General features: G+C 43.8%; 2 protein-coding genes across 2 annotated transcripts; one reads left to right on the top strand and one right to left on the bottom strand.

Annotated features, from left to right (window-relative positions):
* Positions 1-4,104: 4,104 nt before the first annotated feature.
* On the bottom strand, positions 4,105-7,603 carry LOC136648511 (selenoprotein Pb-like). The gene is made up of 4 exons (XM_066624627.1): positions 7,389-7,603; positions 6,664-6,876; positions 4,798-4,936; positions 4,105-4,362 (listed from the first exon to the last, which is right to left on the bottom strand). The coding sequence occupies exons 1-4, from the start codon at positions 7,601-7,603 to the stop codon at positions 4,105-4,107; spliced, it is 825 nt and encodes a 274-aa protein (XP_066480724.1).
* A 7,752-nt stretch (positions 7,604-15,355) lies between these two features.
* On the top strand, positions 15,356-21,848 carry HPDL (4-hydroxyphenylpyruvate dioxygenase like). Its single transcript, XM_066625920.1, has 2 exons — positions 15,356-15,418; positions 19,882-21,848. Exon 2 carries the CDS (start codon positions 19,935-19,937, stop codon positions 21,138-21,140), a length of 1,206 nt encoding a protein of 401 aa, XP_066482017.1. The 5' UTR covers positions 15,356-15,418; positions 19,882-19,934; the 3' UTR covers positions 21,141-21,848.
* Positions 21,849-22,096: the final 248 nt, after the last annotated feature.

Below are 22,096 nucleotides of genomic sequence, written 5' to 3'. Positions count from 1 at the left end.
ACCAAGCAGAATAGCTATCTTGGTAGCACAGAAGTGGGAAAAGTTGGTCTCAGCTACTTGGAAGTAAATGGATTATGGATTGATATATATCACAATAGATACTGACAAATTACACAGGCCAACACACATTTTACTTCCTTAAACATTACACCAATTCCTAGGTATATTTGGGGTGCTGATTCAAAAAATACCATCTGTTTTGCCCCATCACATCTAGTTTTGGAGATATAGTATAGCCTCTTTAGTGAATGGTTCAAGCAACTTCCTCATGAGGAAGCCTACACCATGGCTTTCTCAAGAGGAAGCTGCTTGAACCATTCACTAATGAGGCTATACTATATCTCCAAAACTAGACATGATAGGGCAAAACAGATGCCATTTTTTGAATCGGCACCCCCAAATTCATGTCAAATGCTCGGATTCGCCACGACTTGGACTCCACATTAACAATGTCTAGTGATGCCCCCATAGCACCTGTCAATCCTGTTTTGTGGGATTCTTTTCAGCTTGTAGTGCCTGAGGATGTGGACAGGATCCTTTGGAGTGTGAGGCCATCCGCCTGCCTGCTGGATCCGTGCCCAGCATGGCTGGTTAGATCTGCCCAGGAGGGACTGGCTGAGTGGACAGAGAGGGTAGTAAATTCATCTTTGAGGGAGGGGGTGGTGCCTCTGGCATTAAAGCAAGCAGTGGTTCGCCCCCTCCTGAAAAAGCCGTCTCTGGACCCCTCTATGTTGGATAATTATCGGCCAGTCTCGAACCTCCCGTTTCTGGGCAAAGTGATTGAGCGGGTGATCAACGCCACATCTCAGCTCCAGAGGATCCCGGATGAAGTGAATTATCTGGATCCCTTTCAATCTGGCTTCAGGCCTGGCTTTGGGACAGAGACGGCCTTGGTCACCTTGGTGGATGACTTATGCCGAGGGCTGGATGGAGGGAGTGCATCCTTGCTAGTCCTTTTGGACCTCTCAGCGGCTTTTGACACCATTAACCATGGTGTCCTTCTGGGATGGTTGGCCGAGGTGGGGATCGGGGGCACTGTTTTGCAGTGGTTCCAGTCCTTCTTGGCTGACAGGTCCCAGATGGTGGTTTTGGGGGACTCCTGTTCAGCACCCTGGCCCTTGAGGTGTGGGGTGCTACAGGGTTCTGTATTGTCCCCCATGTTGTTTAACATCTACATGAAACCGCTGGGAGAGGTCATCCGGGAATTTGGAGTTGGGTGCCATCAGTATACTGTCTCTGCCCTGGAACGTTGCCTGGAGGCAGTTGGGATCTGGATGGGGGCGAACAAGCTGAGATTAAATCCGGATAAGACAGAGCTCCTCCTGGTGCAGAAATCCACGATGCGGGTACTGGACTATCGCCCTGCTCTGAATGGGGTTACACTCCCCCTGAAAGAGCAGGTTCACAGCTTGGGGTTCTCCTGGACTCGCAGCTCCTCCTGGATGTCCAGGTGTCAGCTGTGGCCAGGGTTGCCTTTGCCCAGCTTCGGCTGGTGCGCCAGCTGCGGCCATACCTGTTTCAGGTGGATCTGGCCACAGTGGTCCATGCCATAGTGACATCAAGATTAGATTACTGTAACGCGCTCTACGTAGGGCTGCCCCTGAAGACGGTCCGGAAGCTACAGCTAGTGCAGAATGCGGCAGCTCGTGTAGTTGCTGGGGGTCGGCGGTTTGACTCTGTCACGCCGCTACTCTGGCGGCTGCACTGGCTGCCCATTCGTTTCCAGGCTGAATTCAAGGTGCTGGTTATGACCTTTAAAGCCTTAAACAGCTTGGGACCAGCGTATTTGAGAGAGCGCCTTCTTCCATATAATCCGGTCCATTCTCTTAGGTCATCAGAAGGGGCCCTGTTGGTTGTGCCGTCATTGAGAGTGGTGAAGGGAATGGCGACCAGAAACAAGGCCTTTTCAGTGGTGGCACCTACACTATGGAATTCCCTCCCCTTTGAATTGAGAGCAGCTTCCTCATTATTAGCATTCCGGCGGGGCCTGAAGACTTTTTTTATTCAGGAAAGCCTTCGAGGCACCATAAGGGCTGTTTTTATAAATTTGTCTTTTACTGCGTGCTATGTATTTTATTCATGTATTTTATTTTAATTGTTTTTAACTATTTTGTATTTTTAATGTTTATCTGTTGTTTTGTATTTTTAACAAAAACTTTTCTGACCCTCAGTTTTGTAGGCCTGTGTTATTTTCAACATAAAGTTCTGTTGTTTTGTACTGGGACCAGTATGGTCTCACACTCAGGTTCATTGCTGTTAGGACCATTGCTGTATAAATTATTTCAGTGCTGGATATAGAAGAAAAGTGTTGAAACCCCCCCCCCCCCCCGTATTTGTATCTCCATCAAACTTCTCTGGGGACAGAAAAAGAGTTTGTACAGTGTGTGCGTCAGTTCATGGAACGTGAACAAAATGGCAGAGATAAGGACCTTTTAAACAAGTCCAGCCAAAGTTACTTTTAAAGCAAGGCTTGTCTAGTAGGTTTTATTCGGCTATCCTATGATGCATCTCTTAGGTCAAGCCAGACATGGCGTTAATTCTGTATCTACTTATGGGGTTCATATTTGAGTAAATGTCTAATAAGTTCTCTTGTTATGTGTGCTCTATTGTTCTGTATTCTCATGCATGATCTTCCTTTTCCTCTGTCCTGCCATTTGACTGAATAAATCATGCCTCCACTGCTTTGTTTCATTGCGTTCCTGAGAATTTCTATACGCATTTCAGTTAGTATCTGTGATTAAATTTTAATTTAAGTGACAGCTGACAGCCAATCCATGACTGGGAAGTCAGCTAGGAACTTGATACTGGATGTATTGCAGTTGAAACATCTCACATCTGATGAAAGGAAAAACTGATTTGTTGAGGTTAAAAAAAAGAAAAGAGGCAGAAGAGCAAACATGTAACCAATGCCACCTCTGGTTTTGTCCTGTTAAATCCTGAAGCTATTGTAAACACTGTTGGACAGTGCTGGGGTGTGTCTGAAATGCAAAACAGCAGCTACAGCTCTGTAACTCCTGTACATTTAGCTTTTGTAAACAAAGACTCCAAACTTGTTAATTTCAGCATTTATTTTCTCCATTCTTCCCCAGGATACGTTTTGACTATTTCTGGCCAGTAAGCAGTGCATCTCTTCCCCTGATGTTCTCTGGTACAGTGTGTGGATGGATTTTTTTTACCCAACTGAACTCTTCATGCACTTCCCCTACAACTGGTCACAAACTCTTCAGGCCAGCTATATGCTGCCTGATGTGCATATGAACACCAATAGATAGATAGAGTTGGTAAGATTCATTTTATTTTCACCCTAATTTTGCCAAACCACGGATGATTTTCCTTTCAGCAACATAACAAATGCCACAGCCTTCAAACCAAACTAGCACTTCACCTGCGCGTACTTCTGCAAACAAAACCTCCAAGCCCAAAGCAGCCTCTTCTGATCTCTGCCCAGTAGCTGTTAGTCAGTCACTCTCCTGCCAATATTGGTGTTTGATCCCATCCCTCCATCTCTATTGAAATACTTTTCTGTACGGTATCAGCCTGTGGTGACCGGGATATTCTAGTTTACACCACATGCTTCATTGAGTGCAGAAAAGCAGGAAATGCAAAAGAGGGATCTAAACTGGCTTCCCAACTGGAAGAGGACTGTGATAGATTTGTGTTCTGGAGGGTGGCAAGGTGGCTACCTCAGGTATTCAAAGCAGAGGACACAAACAAACATTTGACAAGGGAAATCTTATTATTCTAAAAAGCTACCTGAGTCTCAGAAGGAGGGGATTTTTGTTTTAGTGAAACAAAATGGGTGGGTGTGAGTGTAATTAGAGACTCACTCAGAAAAAGGAGGCAGTTTGTATCATACACAGTGGTACTTTACAATCACACATCACATAACAAAAGGCACTTTTAGGCCAGTAGATTGGGGTCTTGAGAACCTGTGCTAATTTAGGGGTTGGGAAAATACTTTACCCTGCTGAGAGCCGAACCATCATGTTTCTTTTGACACATGTTTCTTCTGATGTCCCTGGCTGTTTTTTAAATAGCTTGTTTAGATTTATGGGCTGCATATGTCTCACAGCTGAGCTTTGCATGCATGAAAATTAAATGTTTTTACTGTGATCCCCCTGCTTGCTGCTTCTGTGGATGGAAGCTCCGAGAATGGAGGGTTGGCTGTTGTGTGCTGGGCAAACCCAAGGTTTTATGGTTGCTGATTCCTCTGTGATTTGAATGGTGATGGGCTGTGTGCTCAGTGTTAAGTGACTGTTGATTATTCCCTTCATGCTTGTGGTCTGGCACTTCCTGGTTTTTCTCTTTGCGTCTGGTAGTAGCCTCAGTTGTCATCACACCAGTGCTTGTCGTGTTACTCACCTGCAAAGATAACATTATTTATTATATATAAATCCCATCTTTTCAGTTGAAAGAAAGTTCAAGACAGTTGCAGATTCTGGTGTATTATACCAGAATCGAACTAAATATTGTTATATATATATATATATATATATATATATATATATATATATATATATATATATATATATATATATAAAATGCCCTATATAATGCCCTCTATTATGCCCTATATATGAACTATTATGAACTATATATTGTATTATGCCCTATATAATGCCCTATATAATGCCCTATATATATTATGCCCTATTATAATATATTATATTATGTAATATACAACTATATATTGTATTATTGTAAAAGGGAAGCTTCACCATGCAAGGAGATGGGAATTGATGGGGGAAAAGGGAAGTTGAAGGAAGTTCAACTTAAGGGAGGGACTCAAGTTCCTACCTCCTGACTCTTGTTCAAATGGTACCAGGAACAATTGCCACAGTAGTCTTTGCGGTTTGTGTAGTGAACAGCTGCTTCAACGTAGGGTAAGTGCAGAAAACTGTATGGTAGCTGAATGTGGAAAGCCAGCCTGCCACACCTACAAAACCCAAAAGCAATGGAAGAATAAAGGAGCAAAGAGTCAGGCATGTCTAACATTCACCTGTGTTAGGAAGGAATCTAACCTGGCCTTTTATATCTCTGAAAGGAAGAAAAGAGGGACAAAAAGCACTGCCTAATTAATTGGAAGGGAAACAAAAGACAATTCCTAAGTGGCATAGGAATAAATTCAGCTTTGCTTCCCCCTCCTTTACTTCAACCATTTCATAATGCTATCACAGTTTTTAGTCTCCAAGCAACCTCAGCATATAGTTAATGGCAGGAAGGGGACAAACTTATGCTATCTAAAAGTCTCTGCAAACAGACAAGGTTCAAGGCCCTCTGGAGCAAATGATCATACTTCAAAAAGTCAAGAAGTAAGTTTCATGTTTGTGCACCTTCCTCTGCTGAATCTTTGGACTGGTCAGGCTGAACAGAACTAACTTGCACATGTGTAACCTTCTTTTTCTTCCTACACTGCCAGAATAAAGTTAGGAACTATTAGCAAAGTAAATTCAGTGGCAAATGTTTACAAATGATTCATATTCAGATTAACTAATTAATCAAGGTTGACTCTAGGCTTCAAAAGCCTTTGGGCCTCAAGAGAGTTGTTTCCCCACCAACACACAAAAGCTATGGGCATGGAGGTGCTCTCAGGGATCAGCAGTGGGCCCCACCAAAGACCTAAGCCAAGCTGTTCAAGATTTTTAAATAACTCTTTCCTGAACTCTGCGTCAGGCTGCAAAGCCAACACAGGTCTCTCAAGACTGCCCTGGCAAAATAGCTGATGCAGACTTTAGAAGCCCTACTTCCCCCCAAGGAGACCTGTGGTTGCTTTCTGGTGCCCTGCAGTAGCTGCTCCAGCGGTAGTCCAGCTGTACTGCCCAGCAGTAGACGCTCCAGCGGGTGCCAGGAAGCTCAGGAATGGGTTGCCTGGCTGCAATCTTATATTCATTTTCCTGGGAGTAAGTCCCACTGAATTCAATTAGACTTCCTTCTGGGTAGACATGCATAGGATTGTTCTGTTAGGTGAGGTGCCAAAGGCTTCATGAATGGAAAAGGTGGATTTTAGGAAAAGATTTGAAGGAAGTGAGTGAGGAAGCATTCTACATATGTTCTAGGAGGCAGTTCCAAGCATAAGGGGCAGCAAGGATGAGAGAACAGAGATGTCTCATCGGTAAAATATTCTGTAATCCCGGATTTCGGACCCAAATCATCATATGTCACTCATATATGAAGCAGCTTTATACAGACTTGGACCACTGGCCCATTTAACTCCCTGCTGTCTACATGTTGACTCTCCAGCAGCTCTCCAGGGTTTCAGTTGAGGATCTTCCACATACCTTGCTGGTGATGTTAGAAATTGAATCTGGGACATTCTGTATGTGAAACATGTGCTCTACCAATAAGCTACCATCCTTCCTGACTCCCTTCTCTGTCCTCATGCTATGTGATTTGCTCTCCCTCTGGGTAGGTTTATACAGACGGCTTTGAAGCAAGGGGGGGGGGGAAGTCGGTTCTTTGGAGCCCAACACTTTGCCCAAGTTGGATGACACAATTGGTAAACCTACTAGCAGCCTTCCAAATTAACCTGATATGGTTCGTGTTCCTCTACCATATCCACGTTAGGGCCTGCAGAGGAGAAAGACACATCAGAAGCACACCACCATCACCACCCCCAGCCAGTGGCTATCTAGATAAATTAGTTTTTCTCTCTCAAGCACTGACCTGTCATAGATCAGGAAGTCATCCTTGTCCCCATCTAGAATTTGCCAGACATCAGGTTCCAGGATCTCCTGTTGGTAAACAGGAATTCCCTCTGGAGCTTGCCGCTTGAGTTCCCAGTACATGGCCCGGGAAAAAGGAGTCTTCTCATTCACAATCATGAAACTGACATTGGCCACCCCTTCATGGGACAGCTTCTTCTGCAAGTTGCCAAGGCTGGTGGCAGGAAGAACAAGTAAAGTTTAGGAAATGAGCTGCAAGGATATAACACACTTCAGCCCTTACCCCCTGCATATTGTATCTGGGATATGAATCTGCAAAGCCGAGAGCTCTCAAACCCAGATTTTGTCTCGTATAAGGCAGAGGTTGATAATTCTTGGCCTGCTGAACTGAACGTGATGGTGGCCATTACTATGCAGGTCTAGTCATGTGTATGTTATGTTATTCATGAGGCAAACTGCACCCATCTTGTGACAGTGTTTCTCATCTACTATCCAGTAGTTCAGACTTCAATTTATTAACTCTGATTTAAGGAGAGGTAGTCCTCTATAACCTTTGCTTAATGTCACATTCAGTTCTTGGCAGACAGCCTAGTAGGGATGATGTGACTTTTTGGGTTGTCAAATTGTTACTGAATATCAGAGAAGAGGTTCCTTCCAACACACAGCTGATGCTGTGTTTTTGCCCCTTGTAGCCCTGAACCAGTTTTCTCCATGCAGGAAACTCACCTGGCAGCTTGCTTAAGACAGAACTGTCAGCTGGCCTTCAACAGTGCCACCACTGTCACTTGGCCCTCCATCCCAGCCATTGGGACTGTCCCATTGATCTTCCAGAGAGGAGCAGGCTGGCATATTCGGCTCCTGTTCTCTGCCACTTCTGCCAGTGTTGTGGCAATCACCAACCCCACCAGCAAAATCACTGTGGCTAGGGCTGGACAACCCATCCTGGCCACCTCCTTTCAGCCTCGAGTAGAAGAAAATAGTATTCATTTTATTTATTTTATGTGATATGTTCATACCCTGACTCAAAAGAAAGAAAGAAAGAAAGAAAGAAAGAAAGAAAGAAAGAAAGAAAGAAAGAAAGAAAGAAAGAAAGAAAGAAAGAAAGAAAATTCAAGGTAACAGCAGGAAGAAGTTGAGGTTCTCTCAACAAGTCAGATTGATTCTGAAGCCCTAAGCAGAATTACTCGTACTTCTGACTAAACAGTTCAGATGGTGCTACATGGGTGCATCTGTCTTAGTGTTCTGTCTTTGAAAGTGAGCACTGTATGTAGATGATTTCATGATATGTTCAAGCTCTAGACTGAAGCACAACCACAAACACAGGTTCTCCTCACAAGCAGCAGATGGAGCTGAAAACCTGCATCTGGGTTACACTGCTTCAGATTGTAGATGGGGACTGATATGACTAACTGTTCCTAAATTTAAAAAAAGGAATGTCCCACATGTAGCAAATAAGACACCCGAGGAGGGGTTCTAGCCAAATTTCTCTCTGACGCACCATATTCTCCAGCATTTTGCAGATCAAAATAGGGGTACACCTGTGCATGACTGTGTGGGGCTAGGCATACAGTCTGGCAGTCCAGTGGCATAATCTGGCAGGCAATGTTGGAATCAGTGCAATCCCGTTTCAAACATATCACAAGTAGAGTTAGGAGTGCATGCAAAAGTACATGAAAGGTTCCAGCTGCCAAAAAGGTGAGGCAAGCAACAGACTACACAGCAAATCAAATCCCCTAAAAAATATAGAGGCCCTATTGTATTTATACCATTGTGTCATTTTACAACTGTGGAACAGTGAGGCACAGCTATATGTAAGTGACAAGCCCAAGATCAATCATGAAGAAGAAATAACAGTTAAACTACAGGTAGTTTTGATCCAGCTCCAAGGATTTCTGCAGGAGGCTGATTAGCTTGACCATTTAAAATCCAGTTTCCAACCTGGTTATGGAACCGAAATGGCGTGGTCACTCTAGTGATGACCTATGCTGGTACAAGATTGGGGGGGGCCATGCATTGGTTCTTCTGGATTTTGCTACTTTCAGTATAAATCGACCAAGTAGCCTCCTGGTGCTCTAGGCTGGAATGAGGTTGGGAGGCTCACCAGTCCTTCCTGGAGGGTGAGCCCTTCAGAAACTTCCACAGATACAAAATACAGCAGTTACAGTATTGACAGAGGCAATTGCAATTCAAGGTGCTAGTTATCATCTTTGGGGCCAAGTCCTATTCAGCTTTCCAGCACTAATGTAACTGTGTCAATGAGGCATCCGCTTCATTCCGTGGGGGAGGGGCAGTCACAGAGACCTCCTTGGGGTTGCATTGCAGCTGCATTGGCAGCGGAAGGTTGGACAGGATTGAGCCCTTAAAGCTCAAACTGGCTTAAGACCAAAGTATCTGCCTTCAACCACAAAGATCTGCCCTGACTATATGATCCTTCAAACAGACCATCTTGCATGTTCTGCAACCTCAGGAGTTTGATTGGCAACAACCCATGAAAGAAACTACTCCCTGCCCTGTGAGGTGCATCTGCCAGTGTTCTGGTTGCTTGATTTTGCAGGTTAGGAATGATCAGAACCTTGTTGGATCTTGATCTTTTAACTGAAGCAAATTATGAGTCCATTACAATAAGCAGCCCAAGGGCATCCAAAAGTTTGTAATTTGATGCCCTTCTTGTCTCCACCTGCCTTTACACTAACTGTGTAATTCCCATCTCAGACTTTGCAAACCTTGGATGCACACTCCCACTTACTTCGCACTTCCAAGAAAATGGAGCCTTGGGTGGAGGAACTACAGGGTCATCCCTGCACTTCAGATGATCAGAGTGCAAAACTTAATTATGTTTCCCCTCTTTGAAAGGCAGAACCTTTCACATTCCCATCCACAGAAAGAAACTGGCTCATCAAATGTGATTCTACCAATGTTGTACCTCTAAGCATTCCTCAAGGACTTTGTCCTAGAGAGCAGTAGTGTCAATGCCTGTGCTTGTTTGCCTTCCTTCTTTGGAACGTTCACCCCTTACTTACCGGTACTTGTGACAAATCTCTCTCACAAGACCCCCCCCCACCTGATTTTATATATTTTAAAATGTATATGCCACCCTTCAGTACGAATATTAGCAGGGCATCTAACAATAAAAAAACAGGTCAAACCTATCTACAATAATAATCTACTATAATTGATAATTTTTATAATCATTAATATTCAGAAGCAGAGCAGGAAATATATATCATGACAGGTATTGGTGCTTCTCCCAATCCACTTACACCCTGAATTACCCAAAAGATGATATTCTGCCTTTTCCGTGGAGAACGCAGCTGTTGTTCTACTCCGTCCTCTGGGGAAACCTTGGACTCTCCTAGGACTGCCTGGATCTCTCCGACTTTGCCATCCCCAAGCTGGGCCTCCTGGTTATGTCCCATTCCAGTTCTCTCCACCCACAAAGGGCTGGGAGACGGTCAGTGGTTGGTTGGAGCACATGTAGCCACAGAGATGTCCCTGGAGAAGTACACGGCATTACGCATGGTACTTACCACTGCCAGGCACCCAGAGGTACTTGTTTTTCATTCAGAGACATCACATGCAGCAGCTGAAGAGATACCATGCAGTGTCAGGCAACAAATGCTGAATAGCACTGTCTCCTTTTCCAGACAGTTTTCAGTTATATCCATGAATATATATCTAGCATGACAACTGGGACCATATGAACCAACAGGAAGTAATTACTGTAGACAGCAGGATCCAGATGGGGCATCATTTTCTCACATCCAGCTTGTATCTCTGTCATGGCTTAAGTGTATCATTTTGACTTCTTGCTTCAGATGCAAAAATGTGCCAGTGGGAGCTTTTTTTAAGGTCAAATAGCTTTTTTAAAGGACACATGGGGTGGTAGGCAGAATGCAATCTGAATTGGGACTGTAGAGTCTGGTTAAGAGTTTAAAAGCACCCTGCAGTCTTTGCTGAGATCATTGAGCCAAGGTTTAAAGCCATCCTTATGCACTATTTTACACGGAACAAACAAGCATACAGCTACATACCATGTGCTCAAAATGTTGTCCAGTTTGCTTTTTAAGACAAGTGAAAAAGACTTGGATTGAATCTGGGAGACATAGTGTAAGCAGAAGAAAATAATAATCTGCATTTCTTCTTGGTACTGTAGCTTCATCCTTCTTCCTTTAAGAAGGAATACTTGGTCATTTTTGGTCCATTCTTTAAAGAAATGGAAATAGCTAAGAACAAGATGACCATTGCTGGATTAGCCCTAAGATGTTTGGTCCACTATCCTGTTTCCAACACTGGCCAGTCTGATACTTCTGGTACTTCCAGAAAGCTCTTAAATTACACCCAAAACACTCATTTCTCCTTTGCCTCCCAAAGAAACAAATATCCCCATTTTTTTAAATCTATGCCTGTCCAGTGCTCTTCTTCAAATTCCTAATTCTCTGCTCCCTTGCCTCCCTCTTGAACAGGGCCTAGAGCAAGAAGACACAACAATTACACTATGCAACTGCCCTAACCTTTACCATAAGAGTAGGTGGGGAGCAAACCCTGGGAACTATTTTTGTACTCCTGCACTGGCCCACTGGCATTAGCATAATCGAGGAGGAAAAAAGCCTAAATAGCCACCTTAAAACAAAAACATGGCAGTTAGCTAAATTTTGTCCATTAAAATGTCTGTTTGGTGCACTGTGCGGTCTTATAAGAAGCTGCCACAAAGAAAACCTAACTTTTTCAGTAGTTTGAGTGTAACATGGTACCATTTTCTCTCTGATTTGAATTATGTTTAATATAATAGTATGTGGGGAAAACGTTGGAATTGATTGTTAGTAGATTCAAAACAGAAAAATAAAACATTCTATACAAATGCATTATTAATTGTAAGGGAATTGATTAGGGGGATAGGAAATATGTAATAAAAGGCTTTCTGAATACATGCAGAGGTGCCTTTTGACTTAAAACTGTAAAACTGCAATGTATATTCACACATACTGAACTGAGGATTTCCAAGGCACATGACATGGTTTTACAGAACTCTGAAACTTTCCACTGCTCTTTTAAAGCTCTGAACTCATGCTACCCCAAGTACAAGTCCCTGGACCATGTAGAAAAAGTGTTGGGGGATGGCCCAGACCAGGGGTGTCCAAACCTTTCGGCAGGAGGGCCACATCATCTCTCTGACACTGTGTTGGGGGCCAGGAAAAAAAAATTAATTTACATTTCAAATTTGAATAAATGTACATAAATGAATATATTAGAGATGGAACTTGAAGAAACTTGAAGAATGAATGAAGGTCTTGCAATAGCTCAAGGCCTATAAAAGGCCTTGCACAAAGCAAGGCCAGCCTTTCCTTTGCTGCCACTGCTGCTTCACAGATGTGAAACAGCAAGCAGTGGAGGGAGCCCTTGTCCCACTGTTGCAAGGTCAAGAGCAAAGTTCAAAAGCAAACTCAGTAAGCAAGAGTGGTGATTGTCTGCAAGCTTTATTTCGTTGCCAGCGACGGGCTTCTCAGGGACTCCTGTCCAAAATGAAGAGAGCAATGAGAGCTATGTGGGAACTCTCAGAGCTCTCAAAGAAAAGCAATTTTCCAGTGTGAGCCTCTCCCTTATATCTGATTCTGGCTCCTTTGTCTGAGGAGTCTTACATTTCTCATTGGCTGGTGTGTGACATCAGAAATGGAGGCTTTCTCAGGATTGGCCACAGATAATTTTATGTCTTTTGCTCTTATCTTTTGCTACTCTTTACTTATTTATTACTGGCCTTTGGTATGCCTTTGCTTATCTCTGGCCATTCCTCTCTGGCCTGACCCTCACATGTTTCAAACAGCCATCTGCTTATCTATTCAACATTCTTTCAGTCTGGTCTCATTAATCACTGTGGGCTTTCTGCTAACCTCTGTTTGAACTAAACTTTTTGGTCTTTCCTTCTATTCCATGTGTGATTCTCCATTTGTGACTTGTTATTGTGATGCATAGTGGTATAAACATATTTAATACAAGACAAACTAACTTCTTATTGTACAAAAGGATTTTAAGAGACTTTTCTCTTTATTTTAATTAAATCTAGCCCCCCCTGTTAGCTTTCAGTTCAAACAGAGGCTCTCAAGAATGTTTTGCTAATTAGGGGCTTTCTCATATTATCTTGTTCCTGTCCAGCTGTTTCTGCGGGTGTCTGTACCTTGGAAAACTCTATTTTAATTAACAACAGATTTACTGTCTTTGCCAAGGCTATCAACTGTCTTAGCTAATATTGCGAGTTTTCCCGCATTAAAACTGCTTCTAACCTGTGTATAATCTTTCTTGGTGCCAAGAGATATCAGCTTCCTAATTAACTGGTGCAGGTACATCCTGCTTCCTTCCTGTTCTCTGTATGTTGTATCTAATAACTCTCTAGTTTCAATTAGGGTGACATCTGGGGCCTTGAGTCTATAGAGTTGAAATGCTTTTCTTAAGATAAGAGTTCTAGTGTCTCCTTGTTAATTAACTTCTGCCAGACTTCTGCCTTCTCAAAGTTACATTTTCAGACTTGTGGCTTTTAGTAAAACTTAATAGTTTTTTTCCCACCTTTCTGTGTATTTTATGCTTTGATCTCACTATTCTGACAGCTAAAATTCACTTCTGAAGCCACTATGCCCTTATATATGTGTTAATTACATTTTATAACTATTAAATATTGGAGAATATTTGGTATGCATGCTAACTTGGTAATTTATTTCTGTGATGCTTTGTGATCTTTTGACATGAAACTTTCTAATAGCTCTTCTCAGTGCATAACATTGTCCTTCTGAAAATATAATGTTTTAAAAGTCCAAAAAGCTTTTTTTCCAAGGGTTTTCCTAGCAGGGAAGAAGCTGGGAGTCTGTTTAGTTTCATTCATCATACTACCAATTAGCCTGACAGATGGAAACTTCAGCCTCTTATACTCCCTCTTCCATGAAGTGTTCACCATATCTGATGTCCTTGACAGTTTGAGACTGATTTACAGCCTGTCTCTGTTTCAGTTTCAGACTTCTTCAGACAAAGTGGATTTCATATATTTTAAGCATCATTTTCCTTATTTCTTAAACATAGAAACTAATAACTAATTTAGCTATAAACACCCATAACATAGCATTAACATTTGGTTCATTAACATAAGTAAACATTTTATCATTTTCTCTGTTAAACTGCTAAACATATAAACTATAATGTGCTTGTGTTATGAGCATGGCATAATGGCTTATGGCTTTCATGGCCTTGCCTCACCACAGCTCAAGGTCAAACAGTGAGAGGTCAAACAGTTGGCCGCCACGCTGAGAGTACTTGCATCAGGCCAGCGCGGGCTCCAGCAAGTCTCCACAGGGCCAGAGGCTCATTGGAGACTGGGGGCTCCCTGAGGGCAGGATTTGTTGTCCTTGAGGGCCGCAAGTGGCCCCAGGGCCGGGGTATGGGCACCCCTGGCCCAGACCATACAGGAGGAGAGGTGCAGCTGCAGTTCCCATGCTTCCAGTCACACGAGTACCTTAGATGCTGCTGTCCTGCCTTGCTTGCAACTAGAATACTGTTCAGTCACCTCACCCCTCCCCACAAAATCCCTTCCTGGCTTTCACTCCGCTTCCAGAAATGCTTAATGTGCTTTTCCCTTTCCACAGGCAAAATTGCTACAAGGAAGTCCCTTCCTCCCCACCTCCCCCATGACTCAGCTCCTGGGATATACAGTAGTAATTACTTATCATGACCAGTGCACAACACTATATTTTTTTAAGTTTAAATATGTTTTTTAATTTTTGAGTTTAAAATGCCACAGGGTGACACAAAGCAGCCTGAACTTCCTGGGATAAATGAAAAGCTGCCACTGGCCATTATTCCCTATGGGCATCATTACAGCGTTCACAGAAATTATGACCTAAGTTTGCAGGAGTGCACAAAATTCCTCTCTTGGCTGCTACTTTTTGTTTGGGATTGGAAGACCCTGGAGCCAGTGCCAGGGTGACCAGATGTCCTATTTTTTCCAGGACATGTCCTCTTTTTATGGCTTGTGTCCTGGAAAAGAACTGAAATGTCCTCCTTTTCCCTGTGAGCTTTCCCCTGCAGGCAACACATAGCCTTTGTGTGAGTAATAAATTATATGTAATCTAGTTTTAAATTTAATAATAAATAACATGGTGTTTAAATTGACCACATGAAATTAATATCTCAGTGTCTTTAGCTTTTATTCTGTCAGGTCCTACATTTTTCTTGGGTGTCCCACATCTTGGAGTGCCTGGTCCTTTCTTTTGGTTATGACATCTGGTCACTGGTGCCAGTGAGTGCCCAGTCACAGTTCGGTCAAAATCCTGGGTTTCTCCACTAATGTCAATGGGCATCCCGAGGGGACACTGAAGAAGACCTCTCCCATTTCAAGCAGGAAATGCCCTATGAGCAGAGTGGGGTCCTTCTCTCCCTGCGGTTTTCCTCTCTTCTCGTCTGTTCAAGGGAGAGCTGTGCTTGGGGGTCATCAGATGCAGTCCTGCTGATGGAAAGGTAGGTAGTATGTGGAGCCACCTGCAGTGTGTGCAGAGCCATTGCCAGCAGGTCAGGGGCGTTGATGCTCCGTCCCCCTCTCCCCTGGAGGCTGGAGCGGAGCAGAGCAGAGCATCCGCGCCCGCGTGTGCCGCAACTCCTCCTCGCCGGAGCTTCTAGTCAAGGGCGGGAGGAGGAGTTTCGATGCCTTCCTCTTGCAGCGGGCGACAGAGGTCGCTTGTCCAAGGAGCAGCCTTGACTGCCAGCACGCGGTCTGAAGCAAGGTATGGGGCGGATGGAATGCAAGCTGCCAAGCAGCAGGAGGTGGGGCGTGGGTGCTGCAATCAGTGCAGTTCCTCCCAGGCAGGCGTGGGGATGGGGGTGTCCCCTGTAGGAGACGGTGCGCCTCCCTGGGCAGGCACTGCTTCGAAGGCATGTTCCATCACAGCAGCGCATGGCTGTGCTTTTCTCCTCGGAGGGAGGCCTGCTGCAGTGGCACTGGTGGAGAGTGGCAACTTCAGGCTTGGGGAGGTGCATTTCAACTCATGTGCAACACAGGACGCTGCTGCAGATGTCTAGTCGAGGCTGTGAAGTCCCTGCTCTAAAGCAGTCATTTTCAACCTTTTTCAAGGCACACTGAGAAGAGGTTAAAATGGTCAAGGCACATCATCAGTTTTTTGACCATTGGGAGGGTGCACCATGCTGCCAGTGGGGGCCTCACATCCCCAATGGCCCTACTAACATATGACCTTCCTCCAAACTCCCAGGGCACAACTGCAGACCATTTGCAGCACACAGGTGCAATCAGTGGCACACTGATTGAAAATGGCTGCTCAAAAGCTTGGTGCTAGGGGGGAAAGTATTGGAAATAAAGATAAGCCAGGGTGGAAGAAAAATTGCTGCAAAGATTAGCCCATTTTTAAAAAATATAAACGGGATGGAGAAATATACTTAAGTAGAATTGGAGAAATGGTTGCCCCATGATTAAATAACGTTTTCTGCAAGACGTTTGCAAAGTATAAAAGCCAACCAGGTCACACATAGGACCAACCATCACATCATAGTGAAATATATAAAGCTGATTATCTGTCTGAAAATATAATCTCAGTATCAAGACATAAAACAGCATAAAATCACATACAAAACCTACTAGCAGAATTTACCCAACCTCCATGAATTATTTCTGATTACTAATGTATATGAAAACTTTGATAAGCATTCGTATTCATGAAAAAAATAAAATATATCCAGTCTTGGCACAAAGGACTCCTTGCATCATACTTCTTTCATATTTTATGGTATATTTTATATTATTTATTTAAATCCCCTTAACTTTTCCAGTTTGCCAGTTACACAGTTTTCAAATTATTAAACTGTTTTTATAAAATACATTTTCTTCCATTATACCTTCTAACATATCTATTTTAATAATACTTTTTCCCCTTGATATTTCTGATTTTCATACTGTTCCTCACATCAATGCAGTCATTTATACTAGCACAGGGGTGTCCAAAGTTTTTAGCAGGAGAGTCACGTCATCTCTCTGACACTGTGTCAGGGGCGGGGGGGGGGGGAATTAATGTACATTTAAAATTTGAATAAATTTACATATGTTTACATACATGAATTGTGTCCAGTTCTGGTCGCAGCATCTCAAAAAAGACATAGTGGAAATGGAAAAGGTGCAAAAGAGAGCGACTAAGATGATTACGTGGCTGGGGCACCTTCCTTATGAGGAAAGACTATGGCGTTTGGGCCTCTTCAGCCTAGAAAAGAGACGTCTGAGGTGGGACATGATTGAGACATACAAAATTATGCAGGGGATGGACAGAGTGGATAGGGAGATGCTCTTTACACTCTCACATAATACCAGAACCAGGGGACATCCACTAAAATTGAGTGTTGGGCGGGTTAGGACAGACAAAAGAAAATATTTCTTTACTCAGCGTGTGGTCGGTCTGTGGAACTCCTTGCCACAGGATGTGGTGCTGGCATCTAGCCTAGACGCCTTTAAAAGGGGATTGGACAAGTTTCTGGAGGAAAAATCCATTATGGGGTACAAGCCATGATGTGTATGCGCAAGCTCCTGATTTTAGAAATGGGTTATGTCAGAATGCCAGATGCAAGGGAGGGCACCAGGATGAGGTCTCTTGTTATCTGGTGTGCTCCCTGGGGCATTTGGTGGGCCGCTGTGAGATACAGGAAGCTGGACTAGATGGGCCTATGGCCTGATCCAGTGGGGCTGTTCTTATGTTCTTATGAATATATTAAAGATGAACTTATATGAATGAATGAGGGTCTTGCAATAGCTCAAGGCCTATAAAAGGGCTTGCACAAAGCAAGGCTGGCCTTTCCTTAGCTGCTGCTACTGCATCACAGACGTGAAACAGCAAGCAGTGGAAGGAGCCCTCATCCCACAGCTCACATGAGAGGTCAAACAGTCACCCTCATGCTGAGAACAGTTGCGTCAGGCCAGTGCAGGCTCCAACAAATCTCTAGGGAGCCAGAGAGTCATTGGAGACTGGGGGCTCCCTGAGGGCCGCATTGAGAGACCTCGAGGGCCGCAAGTGGCCCCAGGGCCGGGGTTTGGGCACCCCTGTACTAGCAGATCAATTTATTACCTGAATCAATTAGTCAATTATTAAAAACCACTAATTTTAATAATTGGAATAGTTTATAATCCAATGTGAGCACAATCCTGTGCATGTCTACTCAGCAGTAAGTCCCACTGTGTTTAGTAGGGCTTATTCCCAGGAAAGTGGGTATAAGATTTAGCCTTATAGCCCAATCCCACCCAGGGCTGGCCCATAGCATGCAGCAGGCAGAGTATACAAAGATAAATAAAACTTTTTTTACTTATCTACTCTGCCACACCATGGTCCCCAGTGGGCCTACTCAGATCTGTGCAAGCTCTTTGGCTAGCGTAAATCTGAGAGGGTCCAAGCGGGTCAAGCCTGAGCCAGGGGCACTGGATACCGACAGCTAGCCCAGCTCTCTGCTTTGATCTTCCCCTGGAATGCTTCTCTCCCCTGACTTACCTACTCCAGTGGGGGCTGGGTGCTCCAGAAGCCTGGGCTTTGCTCTGATGGAACATGAGTTCCTTTGGTGCAAGACCTAGACAGGATTGGGCCTTTAAAAATGGCCTTTGTCCATTTCTCTATAGTGGTATAAGAATTCCTTGTGTTGGCCTTGTGGCTTGCTCATTCCCTTTTTACAGTGCTCAGTTAACAGTTCATCATTAAGAGATCCTCCTTAGGATCTCACTCAGTTAAGCTATTTCTGCCCAATGCTGCATATACACAACAGGGACCAAATGTGTACACCTGTGGGCCAGGCAAAAATAGGTAAAATTAAGGGTTTTCATTACATAACTACTAAAATATACTCACCCAGATTGGGGCACAGATCCTCCTGTGGCACTTCAGACTTCTGAAGTACACTGCACAACTTTCTCATGTGAAACCAATAACCTAAACACCAATAGTTTTTTTGCTCACTCCTCACATTGTCCCAAGTTTATGCACTTAGTGGCCACAGCTGGTGATGTGGCTCAGCTTAGCTGCTGCGCCTGTTCTTATGGAGCATAGATTGATGAACCCAAAAGTTCTTCCTCCTTGTGTCAACACAATTCTTCTGTCCTACAAACCTGACGAGTAAGGACCTAGTCCTAACTGCAGCAGATGAGTAGGTCCCAAGTGACACAGGAAGCTTCTGTTCCCTGCCATGATCTCCCTGCTTTGCCCTTCTCTGGCTTCCATGCCTGTCTTATGGAAGATGGGCTGATGAATTCCGAAGTTCCTCATGCCAGCCTAAACAAATCTTAGAACCCAATCCTATGCATCTGTACATGAAGTAAGCCCCATTATTGCCAATGGGGTTTACTCCCAGATAAGTGTTGATAAGATTGCCGCCTCAGTTCATTAATCTTTAGAGTTTAGTAGTAGATTAGTTTATTGACTTTACATATCTTCCTTTGACATTTTCCCAGCATTGCCTGTTTGTGGGACAAAAGTGTATATCGAGATAGCAAAGAAACTCTGTTTATTGCTGCCTTCATTTCCTTCTATTTAGCTTTCTATGCATCTGTCTTATGGTGTCACGCTGATCTTTGTGGTTGTCTTCATTTCTGAGGATCATATCATCCTTTGTTGGACTGGGAGAAATGCCGGAATTGGGACCTGCACTCTTGGACCTTCCCTGGTGCCTACTGATAGTACACTAGGTGTACCTGTACTGAGGGTTCAGGAGTCTGCCCAGCTGGACAGACTTTCTGATGCATGTGGGTCCTCTGACAGTGCCTGATTGGGACTACAGAGAAGTCCCATAAAGTTCTCTTTATTCCCTGTAAACCGCCTGTAAACTCCTCTGTAAACCGCCTTGAATAAAGACCAAGAAAGGTGGTATATAAATACTGTATATTATTGTATATTATTATATTCTGCTTTTGCTTAAATGAGAAATAATTCAGAATGATCCTTCCCCAAAGGAAGCAGATTACCAATTTCTGTAGATGAGTATTGTCATTTTAAAATGGTCTATTTTGCAGATAAGGCCTGAATGCTTTTCATTTTTTTTGTCACACAGCATAGGGGGTGGCCCAGAGTGCTCTCACCCACAGCTGCTGCCTTACAAAAGCATAGACATCTCTCCCAGTGTAGCAGCAGAAAAGCCCCCCCTTCGAACATCCATCCAAAATTGTCTTTCTCACAACCATCGAACTGACTTTCTTTTCTCTTTCTCTCTGTAGGTCTTGCAACTAAAACCATCTTTTAACAGATACTCACCCTTTAAAATTGCATTATGCCTGTTTGTCTGAACAGACTGTGCTATATTGGGTTCCATGTCCCTGAAGGGCAACAGCTGGCCAGCAAGCTCATACACAAATTTGGCTTTGAACCATTTGCTACACGGGTGACAGAATGGAGCAAGCAACTGGTCTGCCGAAGAGGGGCTGCTATTTTTATTGTCAATGAGAAGCTGAAGCCAGTGGCAGGAGAAGCATCACCTTGGTTCTCTTCAGGCCACTGCAAGGATAAAGCATTCATATATGATGTGGACCCACAATATGCAGTGGGCACAGCCTCCAATATTTGCTTTGAGACAGAGGATGTACATGCTATTTCCCAGAGTCTCCAGGAACGAGGCTGCCATATCCTTATCCCGCCCACCGATATAACAGACAAGGATGGCTGTGTCACTTATGCTGTAGTGAAATCCATCTTGGGCAATATCAGTCACACCCTACTTGATCGATCTCAGTATTATGGACCATTCCTGCCTGGCTTCCATGTTGTGAAAGGCACCTCTAAAGAAGTCCAGGAGGCCAAGGAGGTCACACATTTTGACCATATCACCTATGCTTGCTCTAAAGGTAACTCGCAAGCTGTCCTGGATTGGTATAAGAACTATTTTGGTTTCCAGCGGTTCCTTCTCCACCCCCAAGACAACGCAACTGAAGGTTACAGAATCCGGGGGAGTGGTGTGGGGCTTCGTCTTACTGGCATGCAGTTTAGTGGGGGTGGGTCAAGTGAGCTTGGCCATGACTGTAAGTTCATTCTGGCTGAGTCGCTGCCAGACCAAAGAAACAACCAGGTGGATACTTTTTTAGAGCAGCATGGTGGAGCTGGCATCCAGCATGTGGCACTCTACACCACAGACATCATACGTACTGCTGCAGGCATGGCAAAGTCTGGTGCAAAATTTTTCAAACCACCCTTGACTTACTTCAGTGAGAAAAGTAAAGAGCAGGAAATACAGCAAGTTGGGCAGGATCCTCAACTGTTGAAGTACCACAGCATCCTTCTTGATGCTGAAGTAGGTGGAGAAAAAGACAACAGCAGCATTGGCCCTTATGGGAGACCATACCTGATGCAGATATTTACCAAGCCTCTCTTCTCAGAGGATACCTTCTTCCTGGAGCTCATAGAGCGATGTGGGGCTGTAGGCTTTGGCGAGGGAAATATTCGTGCTCTCTGGCAATCTGTGAAGAACTATATGGACCAATAGTACTGTCTAGTTTTGGCTGTCTCCACGGAATGTGCTCATATGAGCTCCCACTATACAACACGGTTTCAGTGTACACATTACCTTTGTGCATGGATGCTGTTGCAAACCTGCTTCTCTAGGGTTGGCTTCCACATCACATCAATAATTTTGATGCTTTGCATGTACATCGGCTGTACCAGGTGGAATAGTGGTAACCAGCTTTACAGAGTCCTTCTCACCCTCCACTTTTAATTAGCCAACCTATGAAACATAGGAAGGCACCAGTACACCAAGCAAATGGGCTCAGTTAACACTCCTAGAAACAAAAGTACATTACTCTCCAACCATGCATTTCCATCAGCAACTCTCACCTCCACAAATGTATGAGAGGCGCAGAGGTAGGCTCTAACGTCTTTTGATCTGGCTCCTGGGGCAGAGGTCCTTCAGAAACCTTACATGGAAAAAAAGAAATGCTCACCTTGTCATCCCAGAGCAAGGAAGCAGCAGCATTCAATAGCACAAAACCCACCTTAAGCACAAAACAATTGGAAGGTGCCTCAGACCCATCTCTCAGTCATGTTAAAATTATTTAAATAAACTATTTCCAGTTTGCTAATTTTTCCGTGATGTTCAGAAATACTTCCTGTGCATGGTAAGTGTTGGAGGTAGGTGGGATAACAGAAAAATATATTTTGCCGATATTAAACTGAATTTGTTAAACATAGTGAAAATATAATACTTGTCCTTAGATGTGCTGACACTGAAAGTGAATGGAAGATTTTTACCTAATTAAAATAGCAAATTTTAATTAAAATAGATTAAAATACCCTCCTTTGGAAGAGAAGAAGGGACACAATCTGGATCAGACCCATGGTCAGGGCAAGGTGCAGTGCCATTTAAATAAAGACTGGTCCAACACATGCTTTTAAAGCAATGCAGGCTAGAAGGGAGAACTGAAACATTCTATTGCCATCCAC

This window comes from Tiliqua scincoides, chromosome 4 (genome assembly GCF_035046505.1).
Source record: "Tiliqua scincoides isolate rTilSci1 chromosome 4, rTilSci1.hap2, whole genome shotgun sequence".
Taxonomy (NCBI): domain Eukaryota; kingdom Metazoa; phylum Chordata; class Lepidosauria; order Squamata; family Scincidae; genus Tiliqua; species Tiliqua scincoides.
Note: the sequence above shows the minus strand (reverse complement) of the source record. Positions and strands in the feature narration are given on the sequence as shown.

Bases quoted from the DNA above. Each gene is read 5' to 3' on its own strand.
- HPDL (XM_066625920.1), top strand. From the start codon at position 19,935: ATGCCTGTTTGTCTGAACAGACTGTGCTATATTGGGTTCCATGTCCCT.